Source organism: Drosophila gunungcola, unplaced genomic scaffold, assembly GCF_025200985.1.
Source record: "Drosophila gunungcola strain Sukarami unplaced genomic scaffold, Dgunungcola_SK_2 000001F, whole genome shotgun sequence".
Taxonomy (NCBI): domain Eukaryota; kingdom Metazoa; phylum Arthropoda; class Insecta; order Diptera; family Drosophilidae; genus Drosophila; species Drosophila gunungcola.
The window spans coordinates 14,249,213-14,274,473 of NW_026453197.1; the positions used below are offsets into that span (position 1 = coordinate 14,249,213).

A 25,261-nucleotide genomic window follows, 5' to 3' on the forward strand; every position below is an offset into this window, starting at 1 on the left:
AATTCGAACTCTACACTCTAAACGCAATATTTGTTTGACCATTGCTGCCCATTGTTTGCGCCTGTTTTGCGGTCTATTTATATGGCCGATACTTATCTGGTTCGGGGTAATGTTACTGTTACTGTTACCATTCGTACCGCTGGTACTCGTTATCTCTGGAAGCGCTGTCATATTTTGTCTAACAGCTCAAATTACGATTTAGTTTCAAGTGTTCGAACAAGGCGGATGGACAAGACAAGAAACCAAACAGCAAACAACAACTAGTAGTTGGGCAAATATCAATAATCGTCGGGTAATTTGTGCGTGTATACTTATGTTCCGAGCCCACCGATTATCTATATCTCAAAGAAGTGGGGGGTTTTTTTTAAGTGACAACTAGGGAATGCACTTTTTTATAGAGCCATGACTCTTACATCATCATCTATAATAAATTATTATGGTTTTTCATAATATAGTTTTGTCCTTGCAGATATTTTATTTATTAGTAAAATGTCTTGATAAAAGAGAGTGTTTTAACTTACTTATTTTATAAGTATTATTTCTGTGATATTCTCTTAAGCCAAATATAAATATTATGTTTTTGTGATTTGCTAACTTGGCATTGCTTAATATTTACTTCAAATACCTTCCTTAAAACCAGCAATTATAGAATCTCTTTACCCCCGACTTAACTGTCTGTGAATTATCTTTTTAACTGTCCAAGTTCTGTCTTTCTATATATTCAATCGGCAGACGTCAGTCCAGTCACATCAATTAAAAGTGATTACGAATCAAAGCTATTCATTCAAATTGTTGTGTCAACAAAATAGTTTAAATATTTTCCCGTCGATATTGATCCAGATTTTATTTGCACAGCCTGCTCGGGCAATTCAGAAACACATACGAGGTAACAGATATGCCCTGTCTGCCGGAAGGGTAGAGACCACAGACACCTGTCTTGACGGGAAGATAGTAACCACAAGCTGTCGGTGCATTGCAAAATCACCCGGAGATACCTTTAAATGGAACCGGGCGACGATTGTCATCTCTCGCTTGAGGAGTCGGCTTTATCTATTTTATTTTGGGAGTGACTTGACAGCCAACAACTGATTAGGATTAGTGCTTTGAGTGCTTGCTAGCCGGCGGTCGGAAAAGTCATTTCTAATCGGTGTCTTATTCTTTGCGATTCGCTTCAGGCTCCAGTGGCGACGACTTCGATCCAAATGCGAGTGTTGTGCGTCACCATCATCACCACCATCACCTGGACCTGAGTGCCAGGAGTCAGGCCTTCAATCCGCTGCCCGAGCCACTGGACGATTCATTCGCCGCCCGCCATCGCTTGCCGCAGCCGGATCCCGTGGAAGGATCGCCGACAAGGCGGGCTCTGGATCCGGAGCTACTGCATCACCCCAATCATCTCCAGCACCAGCAGCACCAGCCACCGCCACCAACGTTGCCTCTGTCCCTGGAAGCCCAATCCCAATCACCCGCCGCCGACGGCATGGATGCCTTCTTCAAGGACCGTGCCCAGGCGGAGCACATCCTGCACGAGTGGGCGCGGAGGAGCGATTTGGACTGTGATCTGGACATCCGTGATAGCGGCGGTGTCTACGCCAAGACGCCGCTCCAGCGGGGCACCCGCTACGGACCCTTTCCCATGAAGCTCAGCCACCAGCCCAACGATCAGCACCTGGCATGGAAGGTGAGTTCACTTTACAATTGTATAAGTTACTATACTTGAAGAACTCAAAGGAGGGTGATCAAAACAGCATTGAGAACTAACCAAAAAAAACGATTGTAATTTAAAGAGATAAAAACCTATATAAAGCCTTACACTTAATTTCTCTCTACTTTTAACCAGAATTATGCTATATAACGTAACTGATTGTTATTCTCGGCCAAAATTCAGATAGAAATCTCCTATTTCCACCCAAATATGTCGTTAGTTTTCCACCACAAATATTTTCCCAAACAATCAGGACAAAAAATCCGTTGCCTGATATTACAAAACTTATAAATCTGAAATAAAATATATCACCAAAACGGTCCTTAAGCCTTTCACATGTGTGCGCATTTTTGCAATCTCAAATTACTGTTTTTTTTTCGCTGGTCGGGACATTTAATCCCATCAGATCCGTACCAATTTTTATGTGCGAAAACTGCAACCGAATTGAGTCATCCCAAATTTTTTGGGTGGTTTTCGCAGGGAAAATCAAACGATTGGAAAGAGATTTGATTAGAGCTCTACCTCGAGGGTATCAATTGTCAGTCAAATGTGCCTAATCCCTGGCCAGAGCTAATTTACCTTCGACGGAGTGGAAAACCAGGAAAACCATCGACCAGGACGAAAATCCACAAAGTGCACCCCAAATGAGGCTTAAGTCGAGGCCGGCTGATGATTCCAATTAGGGATCGAAAGCGGGATCGCAGGCTACTGCTGCCGATGAACCCTTCGATCGGTTGTCAGTCAGTCAGTCAGTCAACTGACACTTTCCCTCCCTCCAGTTTGTGCCTCTTTTGGGCACACAGACAATCCAATCAAATTATCGCGCCTCGTCCTGTTGACAATTCGCACAAGGAGAAATCCCTTCCTTTACCTACGTACACAACTCAGCTCAGCTCAGGTATTGCTACAAAAATATTGTTTCTGCCACTCGAGCGAAAATTGCAAAAATAACAGAGCCTTCGGAGCCTTTGCTGCTGCTGCCTCTGTCCTTTATTCCTAGATGATCCTCAAATCAAGCGCACTTTTATCGTTCACATTTCCGTTTTGACAGATACATTGGCCGTATCTGTCCCTATCTGCCACCGTTTCCCCGACTGATCCTCCCGGAGGATCTGATCTGGCAATTCGAAGCCAGTTGTAGTTCTAGTTTTGCCAACTGAACAACCAAACAACCGACCGAGCGAACCCAACACTTTGAGATTATCTCTGGCGCGTAAATATTTTTCCTGCCCATTGACTGTTTCGTGTTTTGCTGCTCCGAGTTGTGGCCTCCTTTTTAATAAAGTTATGAATAGGCAAGGACATGTGTGATGCCTGTCCGGGGATTATCGACGGACAAAACGGGCAACTGGAACTGCTTGCCAAACTGTCACGGCAATTTTTAGCCATGTTGCGATGATCTTATCATTTTTTAGTGGCTGCATCGGATTGCAGTTTCATTTGCCGTTTTAAGTAGCCGAGCAAAATACAGAGGCAAAAGATCTTATACTATAACCTGTATTATCGTGGGATCTATTGCCCTGCTGTAAACATGACACTATGTGGGAAATATATTTTTGGAGGAAAGAAAGTTGTACTTTTTAAAATTTTTGTTTGTGTTATTTTCTTCTCTTAATGATTTTTTTTATAAAGATAGTTATCTTAAAAGGTAATCTTATTTACTCGAAAATGAACAAAGTTTTGAAAAAATTGCTAGTCAATTAACAAAGTATATGTATTTGGTTATTTATTTGCAAAGTCATTGAGTGCCAAGATAAGACTTATCAAGCTCATAATTTCAGCCAATTATTAAAGGAAAAATAAAAGTTTTTATAATTTGTGATTTTTGCGGAGGACTTTAAAAACAAAAAACTCCATACAAAATTTTAATACAGAATTTGTGTTCTGTCAACTTATTTTTAAATTTTTTTCTAAGCATTTATCTTGTTTAATAACTTGAACTTCTCGACTTTAACAACATTCCATAAATGTAAGCAGATGTGTTTTGATGCATTCCATGCTGCTTAGCCATATCTCCTGCTTCTCCTAATTATTGTTATTGCAAACTCGCCCGTTTTCAAAAATCTAAGCCCTTCCAATTATACATTTTTGCAACTATAACTTCCGAGGGCCCCTCCCCTCCCCTCCCAGCCTTAAAACACAGACTGCAACCTACTTGTTTGGGAAAGCACTTGAGGAAAGCAAACCAACCTCTCCCTCGTCCTGAAAAACGCAAAGTTTATTTCATTTATACGCGCGTATAAATTTGTATTTATTTTATTTTCGCTCTGCATATGCCGCGGGGCAGAAGAAGCCACTTGAGGCGTTGTTAACTTAATTTTTGGAGCGTGCACATATGCTGCTCGCCCTCTCTCTTTCACTCGTTCACTCGTTCACTCTTTCGCTCTTTCTCTGCAGACTCTCCCACTCACACACCACTCGATTGCAAACTGTAAAATGCCGTTTTTCCAAATGAATTCATAGACAAGAGGTTGACGGCGGCGACTTGAACGTTGCGCATACGCAAAGTCATTCAGTCAACCGCAGCGTTTGAGTTTTGGATTTGATTTTTTTTTCGGTTTTTTGATTTTAAATTGTGGTTGATTTTTTTTTTCTGCCGCTGCGGCTGCTTCTGCTGCTGCCTCCAACTTTCGGCGTCGCAAAGTCTAAGGCAGTTTTCCCCATTTCCAGCCGCAACTACAAAAAAAAGGAAAAAAAAAAATAAAGCGGCAGCCGCCGTTAACGATTTGTGTAAATTATGCGTATTTCAGTTTGGCGCCGCTGCTTTTATTTTGTATACAAAAACTGTCGGCGGTTTTTGTTTAGTTTTGAGTTGTATTTTTTGCTTGTATTCGCACTGTTGCTGCAGTTTCCCCTTATTGCCAGTGACCTTGATGTGGTGGGCAGACTTTTGGGCGGCGTCTTGCTGGGTTTGCTTTTGACTAGGGTGCTTAAGGGCCTTATTAATTGGCTGAGTAATAATTGGGTATAATTATGGCATATTTTTCATTAATGCACTTTATATATTCTTCCTTAAATAAGACATATATTTTGTGTTATCATAAAAAATAAAGTGATTTTCTTAAGCATTTTTTTATTCTTCTGCACATAAAAATATTATCACGTCAAATAAATAATTTATAGGAAATGGAACTAATAACCCAATTATGTTATACTTATAAAATTGGTGACGGTAAGAATACTTAATATTTTAACATTTACATTTTTCGTAAATTCATTATTTAAATAACTATTTTTCCTAACTAGTGTCATAATATATGTTCAAACATTTGTATTATTATCTCAAATTATTTATTAAACTGCTGCATATATAAATAATTGTGTTCTACGATTTTATATTATGTTAACTATACATTTTTTATTATTTAAAAGTATTTTAAAATCAATTTTATTCCCAAAAATTAAAAATCTACTTGGCTACATGTCAATTATACACGATGTATGACAGTTGTGCGGGTTTGTGTCATGGCTTAGCAAAGACAACTTGTAAAAATAGCACAGTTAGCCGGGTTGAACCAACAGATGGCGCCTGCAGTTATCTTTAGAAATCTACTACAACTTCAAATTATTAAGACCACAAAAATGAATAAAATATATATTTTAAATCAATTACCCTTATGTTTCGTTTGCAGGCATATAATGGATATTTTAATGGCTGGCTAGAGCCCACATCTGACGTGTCGACGTGGTTGAAAAAAATCCGAACCGTTCAGGACGATGGCTTTGACGAGGCTAATTTAGAGAGTTACATTAATGGCGGTTATGTGAGTACAAGCCCCTCGACCCGAAACCCCTAAGCACGTGCCACTTGAATTATTTGACAATTTTTTACAATTATTTTCCCTTTTTTTTAATTAATAGCTGTGGTACGAAACGAATCGTTATGTGAATGCAGGCAGTGAAATGGTCGTCGACGGTCGTCCAAAGAGTCCTGTTCAGCTGAATGAAAGTTTCATTAACGGCGGAGGAGTCCTGGCAGCCGCAGCCGCCGCAGCAGCCGCCGCCGCAGTGGCCGCCGGCTCGTCCTCGGGACCGAAAAGCGGGGGCGGGGGAAGCTCCCTGCCCAGCGATGATCGCAGCGATCGTGATAATGGTGAGTACTCTATTTTATTTTTTTTGCATTAATTTTAACAGTTGCCGATTGTAAAAACTATTACAATAATGACTCAAATTCGAAGTTAAGCATTTTAAAATTTAAGCAGTTTTCAGTTAGTCAAAAGAACTGAATTATTTCAAAATGCAAGAAATCCCTTAACAAAATTTAAGCGATTAAGTTTCCTTTCGACAAGTTTTAAAGAGAATAATATTACAAAAATTATATTGGAATTGAAATGAATAAAGTAATTAATATGTCATTCTCCATCGTAATGCACGGCTACCAGGAGGACCCCTTATACAAAATTGTTCAATTCCATCTAGATTTGACATTGAAAAAGAATATAACGTGTGTGCTGTGTCCATGCTGGTGTGGCTAATAAGTGCAGCTGTGGTGCCAGGCAATTAACGCACAACGCAACCACTGTGGGTCAGGTCAATACAGAATCCAGAATCCGGTGGCAATGCCCGTGACAGAGTTCCTGGCACGAGCGTCGGCCCTCTGATACAATCTCGGGAACAGGCAAAAAGGCATTGGAACAGCTTATGAGGGCTCACAGAATCGGGCATCCCTTCTGCGACATCAACGCGCACCCTTTTGCCTCCCCTAAATGCGATCAATTTGTGCGCTGCGCATGCGCCCATGCAATATTCCGGCAACCGCACATGTTTTCATTTGTTATTAAAATGTTTGATAATTTCATTAGAGATCCATCAGCAAACAAAGGGTCCGAGATTGTGTCAGCGATATATGCTATCCGCTGTGTATGTTGCTGACAGTCAAAATGGCACACGCTCAATTTAAGCCTAATCCAGCATCCCTCGAGTCCCTCGAAAATGGGAAGCCGGGGCGTGTTTGATTATAAACATGTGGGATTTATGGACAGCTCATTTGGCGTTTCACACTCTTTTTTCTGATTATCACAAATTTAAATCTCCACGGAAATGTTTTCGTTAGCGAGTCAGCTTAAAATTTGAATATGTAATGAACATAATGGTTTATTCCATATGCTTATCTGCCGGATCATATTTGCCTTACAATGATTTTCCATTTATTTTTGAGTTTTTCAATTAAAGCCAAGCTGTCAAAGTTTCCTTTTCGAAGCTTGATATTCAACCCGCTTTTCCCTCCAAAAAAGGACACCTGTGACTTGACTTTTTAACATATCGTTTTCAACGTACTTTCGAGTAACTTTTCTCGCAGTTCACGCGCTGCTGAGCAGGGAAATTTACTCTAGTCTCTGGTCTGGCAAAAGACAAGGCCCAGATGTCCTGGTCCAAGGACTTGCCAGCGAATGCCACCAGTGCAGCACGGGGGTGGCAACGCGATCAAGGCTCCGTACGGAAAGGAAATAGGTGGCAAGGAGCGATCGAAAGTGTGGTTGAAACGGTAGCAAAAGATCGCTGAATTTTCAGGAGAGGGAGTTCCAAGTTTCGACCGTTACTTTTGTCGAGGAATATTTAATGAGTAACTGGGCTGGGAATTTTATATTTTCGAAAATTTTCACTAAGGAAAATACAAATGCCAAGGGGTGCGATTAATAGCATGGGAAAGTTTTTTTCAGTTATGCAAAAAATTATGTGCGTCATTACTGGCTTTAATTTTAACAATTAAAATAGCTATAACAAAAATTTAAAACTCTTAAAAATATTGATGTCAAAAAAAAATATTCCTCAATTTTTAGTTTAGATATTAAGAGTTTATCTTGATATTTAAAGAAGAATAACATATAAAACATTCCTTAGAAGTTCATTTTTTAAGCAAAACTTAAATTGTTTTATTCGTATGACTATCTTATTATTGTTTTCATATAAAAATAACCGTTAGATGGTTTTTTACATTTATTACTATACAACATTTATTACAATAAGAATAACTTATACAAATTTATAATTAAGCCATTCGATTCATTAGAGTTTAAAGTCAAAAATGAGTAGCCTTTTCTGTACAATTGTATCAAGCCATTCCTTAAATCACTCTAAAAAGAACCAACCCACAAAGTTGTCAACTCAAAGCGAGCTCTTTTCACCTTGACTCCAGCCCTCCCCCTCAAAGCAGAACCGAAACCATTCCCCAAAAACAAACGAAACCAAGACACTTTTGAGATGGCTTTCGGCTTAGGTCGCGGCAAGTCTTCAATCGACCAATCAAACAATGGAACAAACTATACACGAAGCACATTTAGATACATTCGTATGGCCAACTGGCGACTGCCAGAACACACACCACATAGACCAAGCCCATAAACGAGATCCTAACTAACTCTGCAGATACGAAAACACACAGACGTGCGCGGATTGACACTTTGTCGCCGGCAAAGCTGATGGATGATTAATGAGCTGAAAACCAAAATCGAATGGGGAAAAACAATATTAAATAGAAGGCTCGTGTCGCGTCTTCGGCTAAATGATCATCGTGTGTCAATTTGGGCATCATTAGGAGTGCCACCTAACCCTTTTTTTGTTTTTTATTTCGGCTGCTGCCAAATCGATTAGCAGGCGGATCTAACTTTGATTTTTTTGTTATTGTACTTTGTTTGAGCAAGTTGTAAGGTGTAAATAATTCAATCAATCATTTGTCAACAGTTTCGGCTTCCGTTTAGCGAGATATAGCCTCCGATTCAGGGTCAGACGGTGTCTTTCGGCAGCCAGCAGCAGATTCTGTGATATGTAATTGGCATGTCAAAGAGTTTCAGTCCGCCCCTTCGGCATCCCCTCGGCACAATCCGCATCCTGAAGCCTTTCAATGGATCTATTGAATTGTCAGTTCTGCATTGGGCGAGTGTATCAATCTGTCAGATGAAAGGGGGATTCCACAGCTGCTGCAAGAGATCTGGTGAAAGGCGTGAAAGGATTGGGCAGGATTCGGGGGAGATGCTGACAAGGGGGCTGGGCAATGGCTAAATGATAAGGAATCGATGGGTAGCTAGACAGTCGGGTCTTGAAGTTGCAAATAAATCAATGGGAAATTGATAAATTGCCAGGATGAAGCATGATTAAAAAAGTCAATATAAGTAAATACTTATCTTCTGTCGTTTTAGACATTTAAAGAAAAAAGGCATGGTTTAATATGACTATATTAGAGTATTTAGAATTATCAATCTAATCAGTGGCTTACAATTTTAAAATACTGAGAAAATTTTGAGTATTTTGTCTTTAAAAACCTGTTTTATTTAGCAATTTGTTCTTGTTCTTTTTAAGTACTCTTAAGACCAGGTGTTTTATTTTATAGGGAAACTTAGTTCCCAGGATTCCTCCCTACTTAGAGCAAACCACCCAAACATAAGTTTTCCCAAGCATTCTCAGGCTCGAGGAACCTACACCACCTACCCTACCTTTTGGCCAGGACGTCATATGTCAACCCACTCCCACTTCGACTCCTATGTGCCAGCCCCACCCCCTAGACACGGATCCTAACCCTCCTACTATCCCACGCTTGCCCACCCAAAAATTAAAAACGAAAAAAGGCTGAAGCCAAAGTTCAAGTGCAGCCCACAAGGAGAAACTCTTGACGTGGGAATCTTCGCTGCCCCTTTGCGGCCATATTGCACACGCTGAAAATTAACTTTTGACCCAAACAGCAATTACCACTGTGCCGAGCACATTTAGAGTGGGGGTGGTGCTGCTTAGGACCCACCCTGCGAGCGGAGGGGGTGGGCTGCCTTGAGAGGCAACACCTGTTTAGAGGCCAAAGGCAGCGAGACCTGGTAAGGTGCCATATCTGTATGACTTTTCAAACGAAATCAGTCCAACGGAACCAACGGAACGGGTGGCAGTGGCAGTGGCAGAGGTTGAGGGGTTGACTGCTGACTGCTGACCCCTCGGATGTGCTTGCATGCATAATCTCTGGTCATCGCCATCATCCCTTAGCTGCTCTCTGTGGGCCTGTGCTTATGTTGGTGTCACCTGGTGGTTGTCCACTGCCCACCACCCCTGCTAACTAGTCCTAGCACCCCACCCCACCCCAACCCCCTCCCTCTCACTCAGCCACCCCCTAGAGCACCTCAGCTTTCTCCTCAACCTCTCTGCTCATATTCAACACTCATTTCCCCTAGGAATTTTTTAAAGGTGCAGGGAGAAAAATAGATTTTAGTTTTTATAAAGTTCTTTTTAGGGTTCAAAATTCATAACTCCTTGCTAAAGAATTAAAAACAATTATTTTCCAACAAATTCTAAAACAAAACCAAGGCAAAAACATATTTTCTTATAAAATAAAAAATATAAACTGTATTTTAATTAACTTTGAAAACAAACTTTACAAATTTAAATTTTAAATATCAATATATCAATATATAAATAAATTTCACCTTAAACAAATTATTAAATAAATACAAAAAAGTCATTTTATACATAAGAGAAATTTAAGATATGTCATGGGTATTTTTCTCACTGCGTCTGTGCACTTGGCACTCGTCGGGAGTTGGCCAAGTTAAGAGAGGGGTGAGGTTTTGGCTCTAAAGGTGGTGGGGTGGGTAGGGGTGTCTTGCCTTTACCTTTACCTTACTTTCATTTGGGACAATTATCTATTCAACGTCAAGCTATGCGAGTGCCATATATGAGTGCACACGATTTCGTCTCCGCTACCAATTTTGTGTTAAGTGTTTGCGTGTTTACCCCGGTGTGAGTAGAGTGCTGTGTGTATGCAATAGTGTGTGGTGGTCATATGTCAGTGCGTCCTGGCCAGAAAAAAAGGACCTGCCGCAGATTGTTAGCGGGCAAACAAAACATTAGCTCGTCGGCATTATGCTCCGCGAACGACACACTTGTTCATCAAACGCGAAGCCGAACGGTTGTGTGTCAAGTGACCAATCCAAGTGATATCTTAAGGATCGAAAGGACATATAGTGAACGTCTAGAGTTGAAGATTGCCAGCTTTCTTGTGAGTGCTTGTGAAGTGCTATAAAGTTTAAGGATACATATTTTTACTGACATCACTTCGACAGCTTATATCCTTTTTCTGTGATTTCAATACCCGATTATTTAAAAATGTGCGATATTTGATTATTTTTCAATATGAAAACTAATTGAGATATTAGAGGGACTAAACAGAAATATAAAGTTTTTAACTAAATCATTTACTAAGAACAAAAACTTTAGCTTAACATTTAAAAGTGGTATTTAAATAACTTATATTCTTACCTGTCTTATTAGTGTGTAATTAATTTGTTTAATATTTATAAAATTAATATTTATAAAAGGTCATTAATATTTTACTGTCTTATTTTAATCTAATCAATTCCTTTCTGTCTTTTCCAGGCTCTTTGTACAGCGGTGACGAATTCTCCAAAGATAAGAAAAACTCCTCGCTAATCAGCCAGGGAGATAACGATTTCTCAGACGACGAAAACGGTTTCGATATACGCTGCGAGACCTGTGATAAAGTCTATCCGGACTTAGAACGGTGAGTACTAGTGGCCAACCTAATTGCCATTAATCAGACCCCCGTTGAGAACCCCTCCAGTGCTCCCAACTCCCGATTTTCGCGTAGGTGAATGTCTGCAGCTGAAATTGCTTTGGCATTTAAGCAGCATCGACAATAATCTAAATCAAATTTGTGGGTTGCTTGAGCCAAAAAAATAAAAAAAACAAGCCCCCAATTAGCTTCCAACTTACCCATAAGAATTATGGGTGCGCAGCAAATAAAATCTGTGTAGAAGTTGAAAGAGAAATCCGACTGATATACAAAGTATCCGCAAATGTTGCTAAATGCTTGGGGTCTAAGTGGATATGCGGTCTAATGGCGGGCTCCGGCGGAGATCTTAATTAAAAGTTGATGGCGATAATAGTGCGGCCAATAAAAGTGCCATTAAAACATCCAAGAGATGCTCGGCCGAAAGTGAGAGTGAGCTGTGAGCTGCGAGCTGTGAGCTGTGAGCTCTGAAATGAATTGAAATGGTCTTGGTCTTGATTTGACTGGCTTTCGGTTCGCTTTGGCCAACTGAAGTTTACTATACGTCTGTTTGGCTTTGGCCCGTTCCATGATTGGGTTTTTATGGGCCCAAATGTGCAATCTGTAGGTGTTAACTGAGCCTTAATGCCTGCTGCATTGGCTCGGCATTTCGATTTCATTTGGCTTTATTTAGATTTTTTTCAAAGTTTGTTTTGGTTTTACGATTAAGAGTTTCAGTAGTCGTTGGTTGGCTGTATCATTAAAAAAAAAAGGGGAAATCTTTGTCTGGTTCAATTCCTATACTGTTTAAAGAAAATGAATAGAAAAAATTATAGTTCTTCTAGTTCTTATTTGATTTAAATGCATTTTATTTGATATAAATTCAGTTTAAATTTAAATAAATAGTCGAAATAAAAATTAAACAATTTTTAATATTTTCATATTTAAAATAACTAAAATCCGCAATAGATGAAAATCAAATGGGAAATATTTAAGTTCAGTTTAGATAGATGAAATTTATAATCACTTAGAGCAAGATATATTTCCACTGCATTGGCTGACTTTCCCTTAAATACTGAACATCAATCTATCCATTTAGTTTTCCCTCTTGAAAAATAAACATGTTCATCGTCGTCCCACACAAGTGGTTAATGCAAAAGTTTTGTCCCAATATTTACAAATGTTTTGCGTTGTAATAAATAAATGACCCACAAGCAGCAACAATTGAAGGCAACACGCAAATGAAATTTCCATATCCTCACATATATACACACGATGTGGCTATAATCCTAGATAGCCATATATTTAAGTTGAAGTGCTAAAAGCGAGCTTTGATTTGATGTTTGGGCCGAGATGTAGAGCGGCGTAGTAAGTTTACCGTTACTAGAGTGGGTGGTGGGTCCCCAACCCCAAACCCCCCACTACCAATCCCCAACCCCCCTGGGGTGCACTTATCAGTGCCGGTGATTTATTGAATTTTACATGAGGAGCTCTCGATGGAAGGGAAGCTATGTGAGCAATGTCTGCGTGTCCAGGCTGTCTCTTTTTTTTTGCCATTTATCTGATGTTGAACATGCATGGACTGTAAGCCAACAAACGCCCACACTTGGAGTGAAGGCAACGAAAGGGGGCTGGAGATTTAGGGGGCTCGGAACTATCAACTCTTCCATGACGATGACAAAACAAAGAAAAATGAAAACGTTGCCGCCTCTTGTCGACATCGCTTTGCTACATATATATATTTTTTTTTTGATTTTACTCCACCCACATGGTATACGATAAGCATCGCACCACCACGCACCACTTTTGGCCACAATTCTCCTCCATCAAGGACGCCTTTGCTCATTGGCCGCAGCTGTTTTGCTTTTTTGGACAGAGATCGCTTATCAAGTGGCCGGCGCGCATATTAAATATTGAACATCATTTGACTAATTGACGGCCGTCCAGAAAAAAAAAAAAGAGGGGGGAGGGATTTTCCGCAGGGGGCGTTATCCCAGGTGGTCGGCAAACAAAGGCGTGTGAACTGGCGCACATGACTTTGATTGAACCGCGGCGATTTGGCGGAGAGCCCCACGACAATGTCACAATGCTAATTTCACCTGTGATGACAGCCAGTCAGATAAGCCACTCGAAAAAGAGAACTTACTGCCAGTGCTTAGGTACCCTGAATTATCCTTGACTTATGAGCGCATTTTTGTGTTTTTCCATTCCAGCTTGGACGATCATCTGGTGGGCGCCCATCATTTCAAACAGGACGAATTCCCCTGCAAGCAGTGCCCATTGCGATTCTGCCTTCGTCCGTTGCTCATCAAACACGAAGCGATCTCCCACGATAATTTGCGCAAATATTCCTGCGAGAATTGCAGCAAGGTAAGCTTGGTTTCAAATTATTAAAATACTATTTATAATGGGAATGGAAAAAAAGATGTTTGCTTTTGGAATAACAAGCTTATATTTATCAATTCTTATTATCAAATATATAAAGATAGGCTTCCAAATAATATGCTTTGGGCCACAATTTTAAATTATTTAAAAAGGAAATTGTTTAACTCAAAAATCATATCCTTAAGGGGCTTAGTTAAAAGTATCATCAAACGCTGATGCCCTATACGTATGGTTATAGTTTCTTTAAAGATAAAGAGAGAGCATCCAGGCTATAGCTTCTGTTGCCGACAACCTTCGATCGGTCGAAAAGTTACGCCGTCATTAATTATTGTATCGGCTCGTGGTGCTTTGGTGCTCTGGTGGCTTGGCAACATAAAAAGACTTTTGATTTCAAGCGGATCAATAGCCGCGGGCTGCTAACTTGGCTTTTAAGACTGAAACCCCCCTACCCCTGCTACCCACCATTCGGTCCACGATTGAGCACGCGCTGAGCGGCTTACTTGCAATAGCTGAAATCAGGGCGTGTACTCATCCAAAGCAGAAACACTTAAGCGACCCGTAATGAAGAAACCCTGTCGCAGCCCCTCAGCTTTTCCCCGCCTTTTGTTCAGTTTCAGTTCATCTTCGCTGGCTTTGGCTGCATTTGAATGCCAAAGCGAAATCAAAAGGGCTTGGAGTTGGAGGCAGCCATAGCAACCATAGCCACCATAGCATACCATCCATCCATCTATCCATCTGGCCATCGAAAATCATCCATCCATCGAACGATTCGTTTCATGCGTCATTGTCATCGCACTGCGACTTCGACATCGACATCTTCCAAAGATGTTTTAATGGCATGTTGATTACGATCTTGTGGTCGCAGCCAGGCCTTTTCTGTTGGCTTTTCCCCTTTTTCCCCATTTCCATTTCCAAATCGAACGGTATTTCAATGTCTGCCGAGCATTACAGTTGGTTTACTTAGCGCTCTGTAATTGTTTCGGTGGCATGTAAGTAGCACGCATTGTGGTTCCCCAACTCTCGGTTCTCCAATCTCCTCAAAAAAAAAAAGAAAAAAAAAAACCCATCCCTAAACGGGAGCCACTCGGCCCAAAACAAATGATGATCGATCTTTTGGACCAGACTTTCGCTGGGGTCCAAGCTTTTTTTTCGGTACGTGTAGGTACGAGTAGGCCCTCTGACAGGCCCAAAAAAAGTGCTAGCTCTGCAGCTGTCAGCTTTGTTTGTTTTAAGCAGCCGGCTTAAAGCGTTTCCAAAGGGATTTGCCACGGATCTACAAGGCTTTGTTCGAGAGCTTAGCTTGGAATCCGTGATGAGGCAGTTGAGTGCACAATGGTGTTAAGGGGGGCGGATAACTGTGAAGTCGTTGGGGGCTAACTGACGTGGTCTTAAAGTGGTTTAGGAACGTGTGGGGTTATCTATTATATTCTATTAAATGTTAAACTCTTGAGTTTTTGCTGCTAAGGAATTAAATACAAAAGTCATTCATTACAAACATTTTAAGGAAGGCACGTAAAGCGTATAAAAGTTTTGCTCATTTCTAAAATTTCTACAACTTAACAAATATGTTTATCTAGAAAAAGTTTCCTTTCCTAATACTAACCAAAGCATTTAAAAGCTGGCAATCCTTTTTTAACTAGATTTTGTTACCTAGTCTAATTTAAATTTTGTACTTCCTTAAAAGCCAAATAAATGCCTGATTTCCACTCGATCGTCATCTGAAATTTAAGCATTCTTAGTTTATTTCTCTGTAACTTTAACCAGGAGTTTCAACTCCATTAGGCTACCAGAGTCTGATCACATCTTAGGGCCATGGACCCACAGGCACTGATGCCTTGGCTGACCCCACGTACGCTCCTAGATCTTGGCTTACAGCCCCGCCCCCCCTCAGTCTGCCTCCTTGATAATACCCCCCACCCAAGTCACATTCCACAGAAAAACAGAGATCTCGTCGGCGACTCTGCACCACTTCTCCACTTCGTTACTTCTGCACCACCGAATGCCAAAACACCTACACTCAACCCACCGAAGCTGCGACTGCTTTTCATCTTTCAGTGCACAGGAAAAAAAACATTTTGTTTTGACACTAGAAAAAAAAAATATTTTAAAGGATCTTGAAAAAGTTTTGCTTACATATTTTCTTTTAATTAACAAAAAGATTTTCTTTCAATTTTTTGTTTTAATGATAATGATATCTTTTCTATTTGTTACTGTTGTTATTTCGCCAGTGATTGTTGTCATTGCTGTAACACCATGATCGTCGTTGTCGTTATATATATATATATTTTTTTTTTTGTAGTTGTTGTCGTTGTTTTTTGTGGCGTTTTTCGCCTTTTTGGAGAGTAGTTGAATCTAATCCATTTGATGTAGTTATAGCACGAGCTATTCTTGTATGTCGCCTCTCTCTCCGCCTTCCCTGAATCCCCCCGCCTTCTTACCCCCCTTGAATTCCCCCCGATTTTCCACCTTTTGTGTGGCTCATAGAGATAGACAAAAAAGGCTGCCTCGATCATCGTTTGATATGAATTCGTAGCGCATTATGACAGCATGATTAGGCATACAGTTTCGTAAAAAGGCGACGGGGGAGTCGGCTGAAACGGCTGACCGAAATCAAGTTTGAAGTGGGTACACCAAACTGGATGCCAGGCTGGATTCCCCTCCTGCCCCATCGAACACCCCCGCCAGTCCACTTCCCCTTTATCCTCTTCCCAAGCCCGATCTGTCATTGCCTTTGCCCCGCCGAAGAAAACGAAAAGTGCGAGCTTGTGCTGGAATACTTTTGGTTTAGGGCTGGTCGCACTATTTGTCACAGAGTTTGGTAAACAAAAAAAATTTAAGATCAAGTATAGTATAGAAGAAAAAGCCTGAATGAGCTTTTTTCAGTAAATAATATGTTGCGAAATACAATGAACTTTAACAAGATCTGCTTGAATATCACGCTCCAAAATTCAATTTCTTTCTTAGCTAAACACCATAAACTTAACATTTAAATTATATTAAACCTCTCATAAGAGGCTGAAAATGCAATATTCTACAAAAGCCATGTTCAAATGTATTTCCAAAGATGGTAAATGGTACCTAAACTTAAGGAATGATTCCCCTTAAATTTAATCAAAGATTTAAAAAAATCCCAACAATTTCCGTTCCTTATTTTTACCAAGTAGCTTTTTTTATATCAAGATCACTCATTTACTCGATTTTATACCCTTCCCTTCACTTATTGAGGGCCAAATCGCAGGTTTCTATTGTCCAGCCCTGAGCCACGTTTGGTGGCTTTTTCGGGGGGAGTGATAGATGCTTCGAGCCAGGCAATGACAATTGTAACAATTGATGTTAATAATTGACGAAGGTGTTTGGCTGCTGCCAGTGGGTGGAGATGATGTTGTTGCCAATCGCTGTTGTTGCTCCGGTTACCTTTGCGTAATCTCGGAGAGCGTCGGCTATTGTCTAGCCCAAAAGAGATCCGTTTAAGCGGCAAAAGCAACAACAGCAGAACCACCAGATGATTGATTAATTTCAGTTTCGTTTCATTTGGATTTGGAACCAGATCACCCAACCAGTTCCATATTTTATGCAGAGAAAGAAATATTTACGTATAAATATATTCGAGATTTATTTAATATTAGTTAGAGTTAATACTTGCATTTTATTTGGAAAATAAATTAACATAATAAATAATTGATCATAGCTTTTCCATAATATTTTTCAAAACAACAAAGTGTTTCTTAATTAAAAAGAAGTCATGAAAAAAAGTTGTAAATTTTAATTGCTTTTAAATGTAAAAAAAAAAAACAAAAGGAAAATATAAGAGCATTTTTCAATGCAGTTTCACATATTTATACGTGCTATTAAAATATTTAGTGTTATTTTAATGGGTGTTAATAATATTTTTATACTGTTTTGTTATATTTTTTGGCTGTGTATATATTTTTGTATTCCACCTCCGCCAACCAATCGCAACTCACACCGTTTGCTCTGCTCTGTGATCTGTATTTTGCAGGTATTTTGTGACCCCTCGAATTTACAGCGGCATATTCGCGCCTACCACGTCGGAGCTCGCTGTCATCCGTGTCCGGAGTGCGGGAAAACATTCGGGACCTCGTCGGGCTTGAAGCAGCACCAGCACATCCACAGTTCCGTGAAGCCCTTCGCCTGCGAGGTGTGCGCCAAGGCGTATACGCAATTCTCGAACCTGTGCCGGCACAAGCGCATGCACGCCACCTGTCGGATGCAGATCAAGTGCGACAAGTGCAACCAGAGCTTCAGCACTACGACCTCCCTGGCCAAGCACAAAAAGTTCTGTGATTCGACGAGTCCGGTGTATCGGAACCAGCACGTCAATCGCCACCATCCGCATCCGCATCCGCTACCGCACTCGCATCCGCATCCGCATTCGCATCCGCATCCACTGGGTCAGGAGATTCAGCAGCATCTGAGTGCGACTGCCACGGCCACCTGTGTAGCGCCAGCAAAGGAATCCGCGGAATCGCCATCCTCAGCAGCTGCAGCCGCCGTTGCCGCCATGTCGACGCCACCGAATCCCTTCTTCATGTTCCGCAACGCACCGGCGTTCTTTCCCGCATTTTCGGCATACGCATTTCCCGGCTTCATGCCCCAAAATCAGCTGCATAACCCAAACTTTCCCATGTTCTTCTCGCAAAAAATGGACATGGGTTGTGTCGGACCCGAGATTACTTCTCCAAATTCCGCCTTCGGTCTGAAATCGCCACAACACTGTCTAAAAAGTGATTCCGCTGGTCTCCCGCGGACTTTTAACAAAGTAAAGAAGGAAGACTTGGACTTTAAGAAGGAGCCTTTCCTGCATGTCTCCGAAAACGAAGACGACGAGAGTCGCCATTCGTTGGACATTAAAATAAAACCAGAGGAAGCCATGAAAGAGACCAAGTCGGAGGAGCAGAAGGAGATGAAGCGGGTTGCCGAAAGGGAAAGTAGTCCCGACCAACAGCAGGCCGAGGATGATAGGGTAAGTCAACCAAAATATACATTATACGTCTAGAAAGTGACTGTGCAACTTCAAAATGATATAACAAATTGTTAAATTTTGATTATTACATCTTTCAAAGCTTTATGTTAGTATATTCATATGCAGTTGAAAGTTTTATAGCACAAGCTTGCCTGACTAGCTATAAGTAGTTTGGCACATAGCCAATTAGGAAAATTATTTGTTTATTACCAATAAAAAATGTAAATGTTTGTAAAATCAACTCTTTAATTCAAAGTTTCCACAACTCGGAGCAGATTGTGGTTTGAGTTATGAATGTCCTTAATAATGAAAAACCAATCAGTTACTGACATCTGTTACTTAGACTTGGCTTCATTTAAAGACTGCTTTTTAAGCTTCTTCAATTATATACTAATTTGTAATTTCTCTATCCTTAGAAATCCATCGACATTGTGAGCACTCCACCGCCTTCGGAAACACCTTCTGGAGCAGATGGACCGCTGGACCTTTCGATATGCCGCAAACGCTCGGGTTCCGCCTTCTCCCTTAACGCCTACGCCCCCTCAGAGGAGAACCTGCTCTTCAATAGGTTTATGCCCGGGTTTCAGGAGTTCCACACCGAAGTGGGTCCGCCGCCGAAGATGAGAAAGTCGCACAGTTCGGCGGAGTCCTCTGCCTCGCACAAGTCCACGCCCACTGCCTCGCCGGGACTAACGCCCTCGCCTTCGCCGCCCACCAGTGCGGGCGGTGAGCTGAGCAGCACGTCCGAGGGCGGCGGAGCGGTAACAGAGACGTCGACCTCCGCTGCGGCGGCCACAGCGGCTGCAGCAGCGGCGGCGGCGGCAGCGGCAGCAGCGGCGGGAGCGGCAGAGGCCGCTTTGGCCCACTTCACCCACGCACAGAACCACGGAGCCGGCGGGGCCGCCGGCGCCAACACCATACATCCGCGGATGCTGGAGGAGATCTATCGCAGTCAGTTTCCTTTTTTATGCCGCCCGGGCGGACGGCCCGCCATTGAGGCGCTGCTGGCGGGAGCCACCAGTGCAGCAGCCCCAAGGCGACCGCTTCCGCCCGTGAAGTTCTCCACGGTCAGCGGACTGAAGACCAAGGATCGCTACTGCTGCAAGTTCTGCGGCAAGGTGTTCCCCAGATCGGCCAACTTGACGAGACACCTGCGGACGCACACCGGCGAGCAGCCGTATCCCTGCAAGTACTGCGATCGGGCCTTCAGTATATCCTCGAACCTGCAGCGCCACGTGAGGAATATCCACAACAAGGAGCGTCCCTTTCGCTGCGAACTGTGCGACAGGTCCTTTGGCCAGCAGACGAATCTCGATCGGCATGTGAAGAAGCACGAGTCGGAGGGCAACAACTTCCGGGACTCGCCCAGTTCCGCTGGCAATGCTGAGCGGGAGGAGTACTTCGATGAGATACGCAACTTCATGATGAACCGCGTCTACACACCAAACAGTTTGGCCGGAAATGAGGGCGATACCGAGGAGTATGCCAATAGCGATGATCAGTCCGTGATCCTCGAAAAGGATGCCGGCAGCCTCAACAACAACAACAGCAGCAACATCAGCAACAACAACAGTAGCAGCGGCAACAAAAAAAACAACAACAACAACAGCAACGCCAAGGCCATAACAATAAGCTCTTAAAAACGGGGGAAAAAACAGAATAGGAGACAATTTCCTTGTTGTTATATGAAAAAAAGAAAAAAAAAAACTTACTTTAAAACTTACTTAAGCGTGCCTCCGAGAGGGAAACCTAATATTAAGTAGTTACCATTTCCACACATCTTGTACTAAGCAAAACACTAAACATTAGCTATGCAATCAATGGAAAAAGACGGTGAAGCATCAAAACTTAAACTACAAACACAGATAAATACAATTTAAAGGGAAAAACTTTATAAACTATATACTATACTTAAACCCACTCTAAAACCACCTTAAACGTGTAGCTAATTTAAACATCTGTACATAGGCATATGCAAGTCTTAACTTAATGAGTCGATTTCAACTACTTTGGAACTCTGTGGATTATATACATAAATAAATATATGGATATTTTGATTGTGTACGTGTATAGGCTTTATATATATATATAAATCTATATGTGTAAATCGATTTATAACGTATGCCGTAAGTCTAACATATTTATAGAGCTAATTATTGCAATTCTCAACAACAAAAAAAAGAAAAACGAAATCAATTTTATAACATTTACTTAACGTTTAATTATATTATTATTATTATTATATATATGAAAAACCAGAAGAGATCGTTATGAGACATGAAAAATCAATAAAAGAAACAATCGCATAAAAGGCAATCGTTTTTATTGGAATTCAAATTATACATTTGGAAACCTTAGGGGTTTTTAATGGCAAACAAAAACGTTATTTCAGCTAACAACCCACATATAAAAAATTGGAGCAAACATTTTGACACATGCAAAAGTTAGTATGCATCTCGGTTTCTTTAACTTTTAAATAGTTAAGCCTTAGGGCTTTAATTCTGTTAGATATTTTTCCATGCTAGTCAAACTTTTCAGTGCGCAGTCGAGTTTATTGGCTCATCATTACCAATTCGAGATCAGTGAAAAACCGCACAAGCAAAACCGAAATTTTGTGGGCATAATAAAGCCATTCAAAAAGAGGTTGGTTCATCTACTCTCAATTACCGCATAAAAGAAGACTTTATACACCCATCAATCCTGGCCGCAGACCCAAAACATAATTGTGAACGCATTTGCCTATAAACCAACTCGCCCGATTATTAATCATTGGTGCAGAGCAAAATTAAAAAATAGATCGAAAAAGATGAAAAAAGGAAAGACGAAACGAAACCCAAAACTTATAGCTTTTTAATATACCCGGCCATCCATCTGGGCAACCAACCCAAGTCATCTATCCATCCATCCATCCATCCATCTCGACTGCGATCTCGAAACTCCGATCTGAATGCAAAGGCGTGATCGGCAAAGCGAGTTAATTACCCTTCCGGTTTAGAGTGTGTTACGCCTTCGGCGAAATGCGGTTAAAACTATGCGATCTATCCATGAATACTTTTCATTTTTTTTCTTTTATATTTTACCAATCCGTATTTCGTTCGTATTTCTGTTTGCTCTTTTGTTTTTAACTGAATTTTAAATTGTATTAGCCGGGGCGCTCGCCATCGGCATCAATCATTTTTTGCCAAAGCCTTTTTGGCTTTTTATTTTGTTTTTATACCCTTGAAAAGGGAATATATAATTCACACAGAAGTTTGCAACACAGTGAAGGAGACATTATAATATATGTTTATTTTTGATCAGCATCACTAGGGAAGTGGATCTAGCCATGTCCGTCTGTCTATCTGTCCATCCGTTTCTACGCAAACTAGTCTCTCTTTTAAATCTAAAACCAAAAGTTTTCTTTCTATTTCATGTAATGTACAAGTCGTTCTTAGTTGTTAGTTCTTCCATATTTAGTAATGATTTTTTATTTTAGAACTACGGTTGAAATTTGATCAATATTAAACAAACTAAATGAATAACAAACGTAAGTTTTCTAATTAGTAGAGGTCTTTTAATTTAATTTTATTAAAATTAGAACATTGAGCTGAAATTAGAAATTGAGCTGAAATTCATCCAAGCTTTTATAAGATCTTTTAAAAAATGATTAATAAGAAACTAGCTGCAAGGGTATTTAAAACTCGGCTTGCCAAGGCTCACTTCCTTTCTTGTTTAATATTTTTTCAACCTGTGCATAGCCAGCGATCGACCGTTACCCGAGTGGCATACAAAAGATCAGTCAAATAGCTGCGGTTCGGTCACTTTCGATTATGCGAAATACGCCTGGCAGTCGGTAGCCAAAATAATAATCTTCGGCCACAATTGGAGTCAGCCGGAGTCAACTCTTAGCCCGCCTGCTCGCCCCTCTTACTTTTTGGCCGTGGTGCCGTTTGTTGGCCCTGACCACAGCCAACTTGCACAAATTGTGCCACAAATTTGAACGCAAAACTGGCCAAATTATGTTAAATTTGTGTGGAAAACAGTAGATAATTGGTAATTGGTTTCACATCCAGTGCCCCGCCCTGATCTCGACCAAAAAGAATCTAGTCGTAGCGCATTAGTCCGGCTATTTGGTCACAGTCTGAAGAAGGCATAATTTGGATGTGGAGCAACTCGAGTAGATAAACAAATTCTTTGGCAACATGCTGCCAAATTATCGAGGTTGGAATATGAGAGGGATCATTAGTGAATTCCATGGACTTTCAAGGAAACTTGGTCAAGTAGATCGTACAAGTTGACTTAGGAAACCATTTTCGAGACAAAACAATAAAATACTATAAGTTATAAGAAAGATGAAACAATCTTCAATTCAAATTTAAAATATCTTTTATTGCTAACTATAGATTTATCTAAGGATAATTGCACATTTCTTCAGAGAAATGTAGCTTATCGCCTATCGAATCTACTGTACAATAACTGCTGGCAATTAAGTGTCTTTTATCTTTTTTTCTTTCGATTTTTTGCCGCCTCCCAAAACCAGATCGCCACCCAAGGAAATCAGCGAGGTCAAGGAATGCCATCCAACCGCCCAACGGGCAAGGCAAGTGGTTTCTACTAGTTTCAACCTTTCTAACCGTTTATGGTTACCGCTTCAAGAAATGCTTTTTAATATGAGAGGATCAAGTAGCTTTTTGCCGAAGTATTTTCTAACATTCTCTTCGGTTGGCTGGCCCAGCAATTTCCCCATCTCCGGCCACCGACCAACCTTATCCAGGTCACTCACACCTCGCTGATTACAGAGTCGTCAGCTCCCGATGCCCATGGATCCACCCACCTCGTCGAGAATATCCCCCAGTATACGGGGAATCTGAGGCAGCCCGGTCAAATGAGCCAACACATTATGATAACGAGCATGGATAAAGCTGCGGAGCGGTGGAAACTATGACTCGACTATGGCCTGGATCGAAATGTGGAAATTCGGAGGGACGCGATCCATAACGCCCTGACTAAGCAACTGTTGATTATGGGCCAGTTGCGCAAATGGCCTTTGTTGCGCCCCAGTTACACGCCCCAAAACGGATCGAATCGGGTCTGTATCCTCCGCTCAAATGTGGCCGGCACTTGGAAAAATATGTGCCTAAAATTGGTCAACTCCCTAAAGTAAATCATTGAGTAAGAAGGGAAACAAGACTAAAAACAACCCCATTTTAAATTTAATTTTAATAAATTTAAAAAGTTTGTATACATAAGCCGCTAATCATTTGTTATCAAAAGATATAGAAATGTTCATTTAAGGCCAGCAAAAATAATGCTTTTATTGAAAAAACAAAATTTGTGTTCTGTTAAAATGTATTATGTATTAAATTTTCAAAAGAATGTTCCCACTTGGTGCTTAGTCGTAAATAAAAGAAAGTACTAATCTCAATTAAAAGTAAACAAATATTTTTTAGAGTGGGTGGAAAAGCGCATCAATGCGCACATAAGGAGGGACCGTTAAATGCGACTTTCGAAAGGCAGGAAAAATGCTTGCCTAAACGGATGCAAATGTAGACACAAGCCAGGTGAGGGGACTTGGGGGAAAGGGCTGTGAAAAGGATGGAGGGGGAGTCAGGGTAAGGGTGCTGCTGTCTGCGGACTGCAGTCGGCCACGTTAATGGCACAATTATAGCCAACGAAATCGGGCAAACGGAAGACGTGCAAAGCGCAGAGCAGCAAACAGAATCTAGCCGAAGGACATCACGCGTATCCCATTGATCCATGAAGACCCACATTGCCGGGCTCGGGCTCAGGCACTGGCACTCGGCCAGGCTAACTCCGACTAACTGTTGTTCATAACTTGGCTGAGTGATTGGGCATACTTTTGGCTTTCGAATGCACTTACCTCCAATCGGCTCGCTTTGTGGCCTCATTAGCCGTGCTGCTTTTTTATTCTTAATAAAAAACATTTGGTAATGAGCTAAGTAAAATAAATTTATATAACCAAAATTTGATTAATGAATGTCATAAAATAAATACTAACAGCATAAAGAAAGATAATTAAAATTGATGGTATTAAGTTTCATCGTTGGGACTGAAAGATGGTTAATAATTCCATACACTTTTATAAGGCAATTTTCATAACACAGAAACATAACACAGAAACAAAACAAAAGATTGAAGAATAAATCTTGTAAAAAATTTAAGCATTTCTAACAAACTGAAATTAAATTAAAATTAGTTTTAACTTTATGTTTAATCGTTACATTTTTTATGGGATTAAAACCCTAATTTATTTTTTTGCGTTCTTCCCACGTCTACAAGTTGTTGCTTATTGTTAAGGCCCATTGAAGTTACACAAAATCGGCAAATCCGGTGTCATTTAGTCTGTTTAACCTTATATTTCCCAAGTGATCACTTGGGGAGTGCATTGCATCTTCGACATGCGGCGGATGATCCTCCTTTCCTGGCGTTTTGTGGCTGAAAAAACTGCGACCAGGGGGCAATCAGTCAGCAGATGTTTTCATTTCCTACTCCAGCATCGGCAGCGGAAAAAAAGCGGCGAAAAGCAGCCGAAGGTACTCAAGGCGCAGATGTTTGGCACAGTTTCGTGTAGCAAATTGCGCACAGTGGGCCCAGCAAAACGCCCGCCACCCCCCGGGCGCCCATTCCCGCCCACCGCCCACCGCCCATCGCCCCCTTTTTTCCACGACTGCCACTGATGGAATCAAATATTGTGCAAACTACA

General features: G+C 41.0%; 1 protein-coding gene across 3 annotated transcripts in view; it reads left to right on the forward strand.

Moving 5' to 3' along the window:
• LOC128262177 (transcription factor hamlet) overlaps positions 1-20,864 on the forward strand; it is a 32,573-nt gene extending 11,709 nt beyond the window's left edge. For 2 of the 3 annotated variants that reach the window (XM_052996278.1, XM_052996279.1), the window contains exons 2-8: positions 1,176-1,681; positions 5,338-5,469; positions 5,567-5,798; positions 11,057-11,201; positions 13,403-13,559; positions 17,575-18,558; positions 18,975-20,864. In XM_052996278.1, coding sequence (XP_052852238.1) covers positions 1,176-1,681; positions 5,338-5,469; positions 5,567-5,798; positions 11,057-11,201; positions 13,403-13,559; positions 17,575-18,558; positions 18,975-20,198 — 3,380 coding nt within the window. In that variant the 3' untranslated portion in view covers positions 20,199-20,864. Of the gene's footprint in view, positions 1-720; positions 887-1,175; positions 1,682-5,337; positions 5,470-5,566; positions 5,799-11,056; positions 11,202-13,402; positions 13,560-17,574; positions 18,559-18,974 lie in introns of those variants that run through there. The other variant, XM_052996280.1, reaches the window with a different exon arrangement.
• Positions 20,865-25,261: the final 4,397 nt, after the last annotated feature.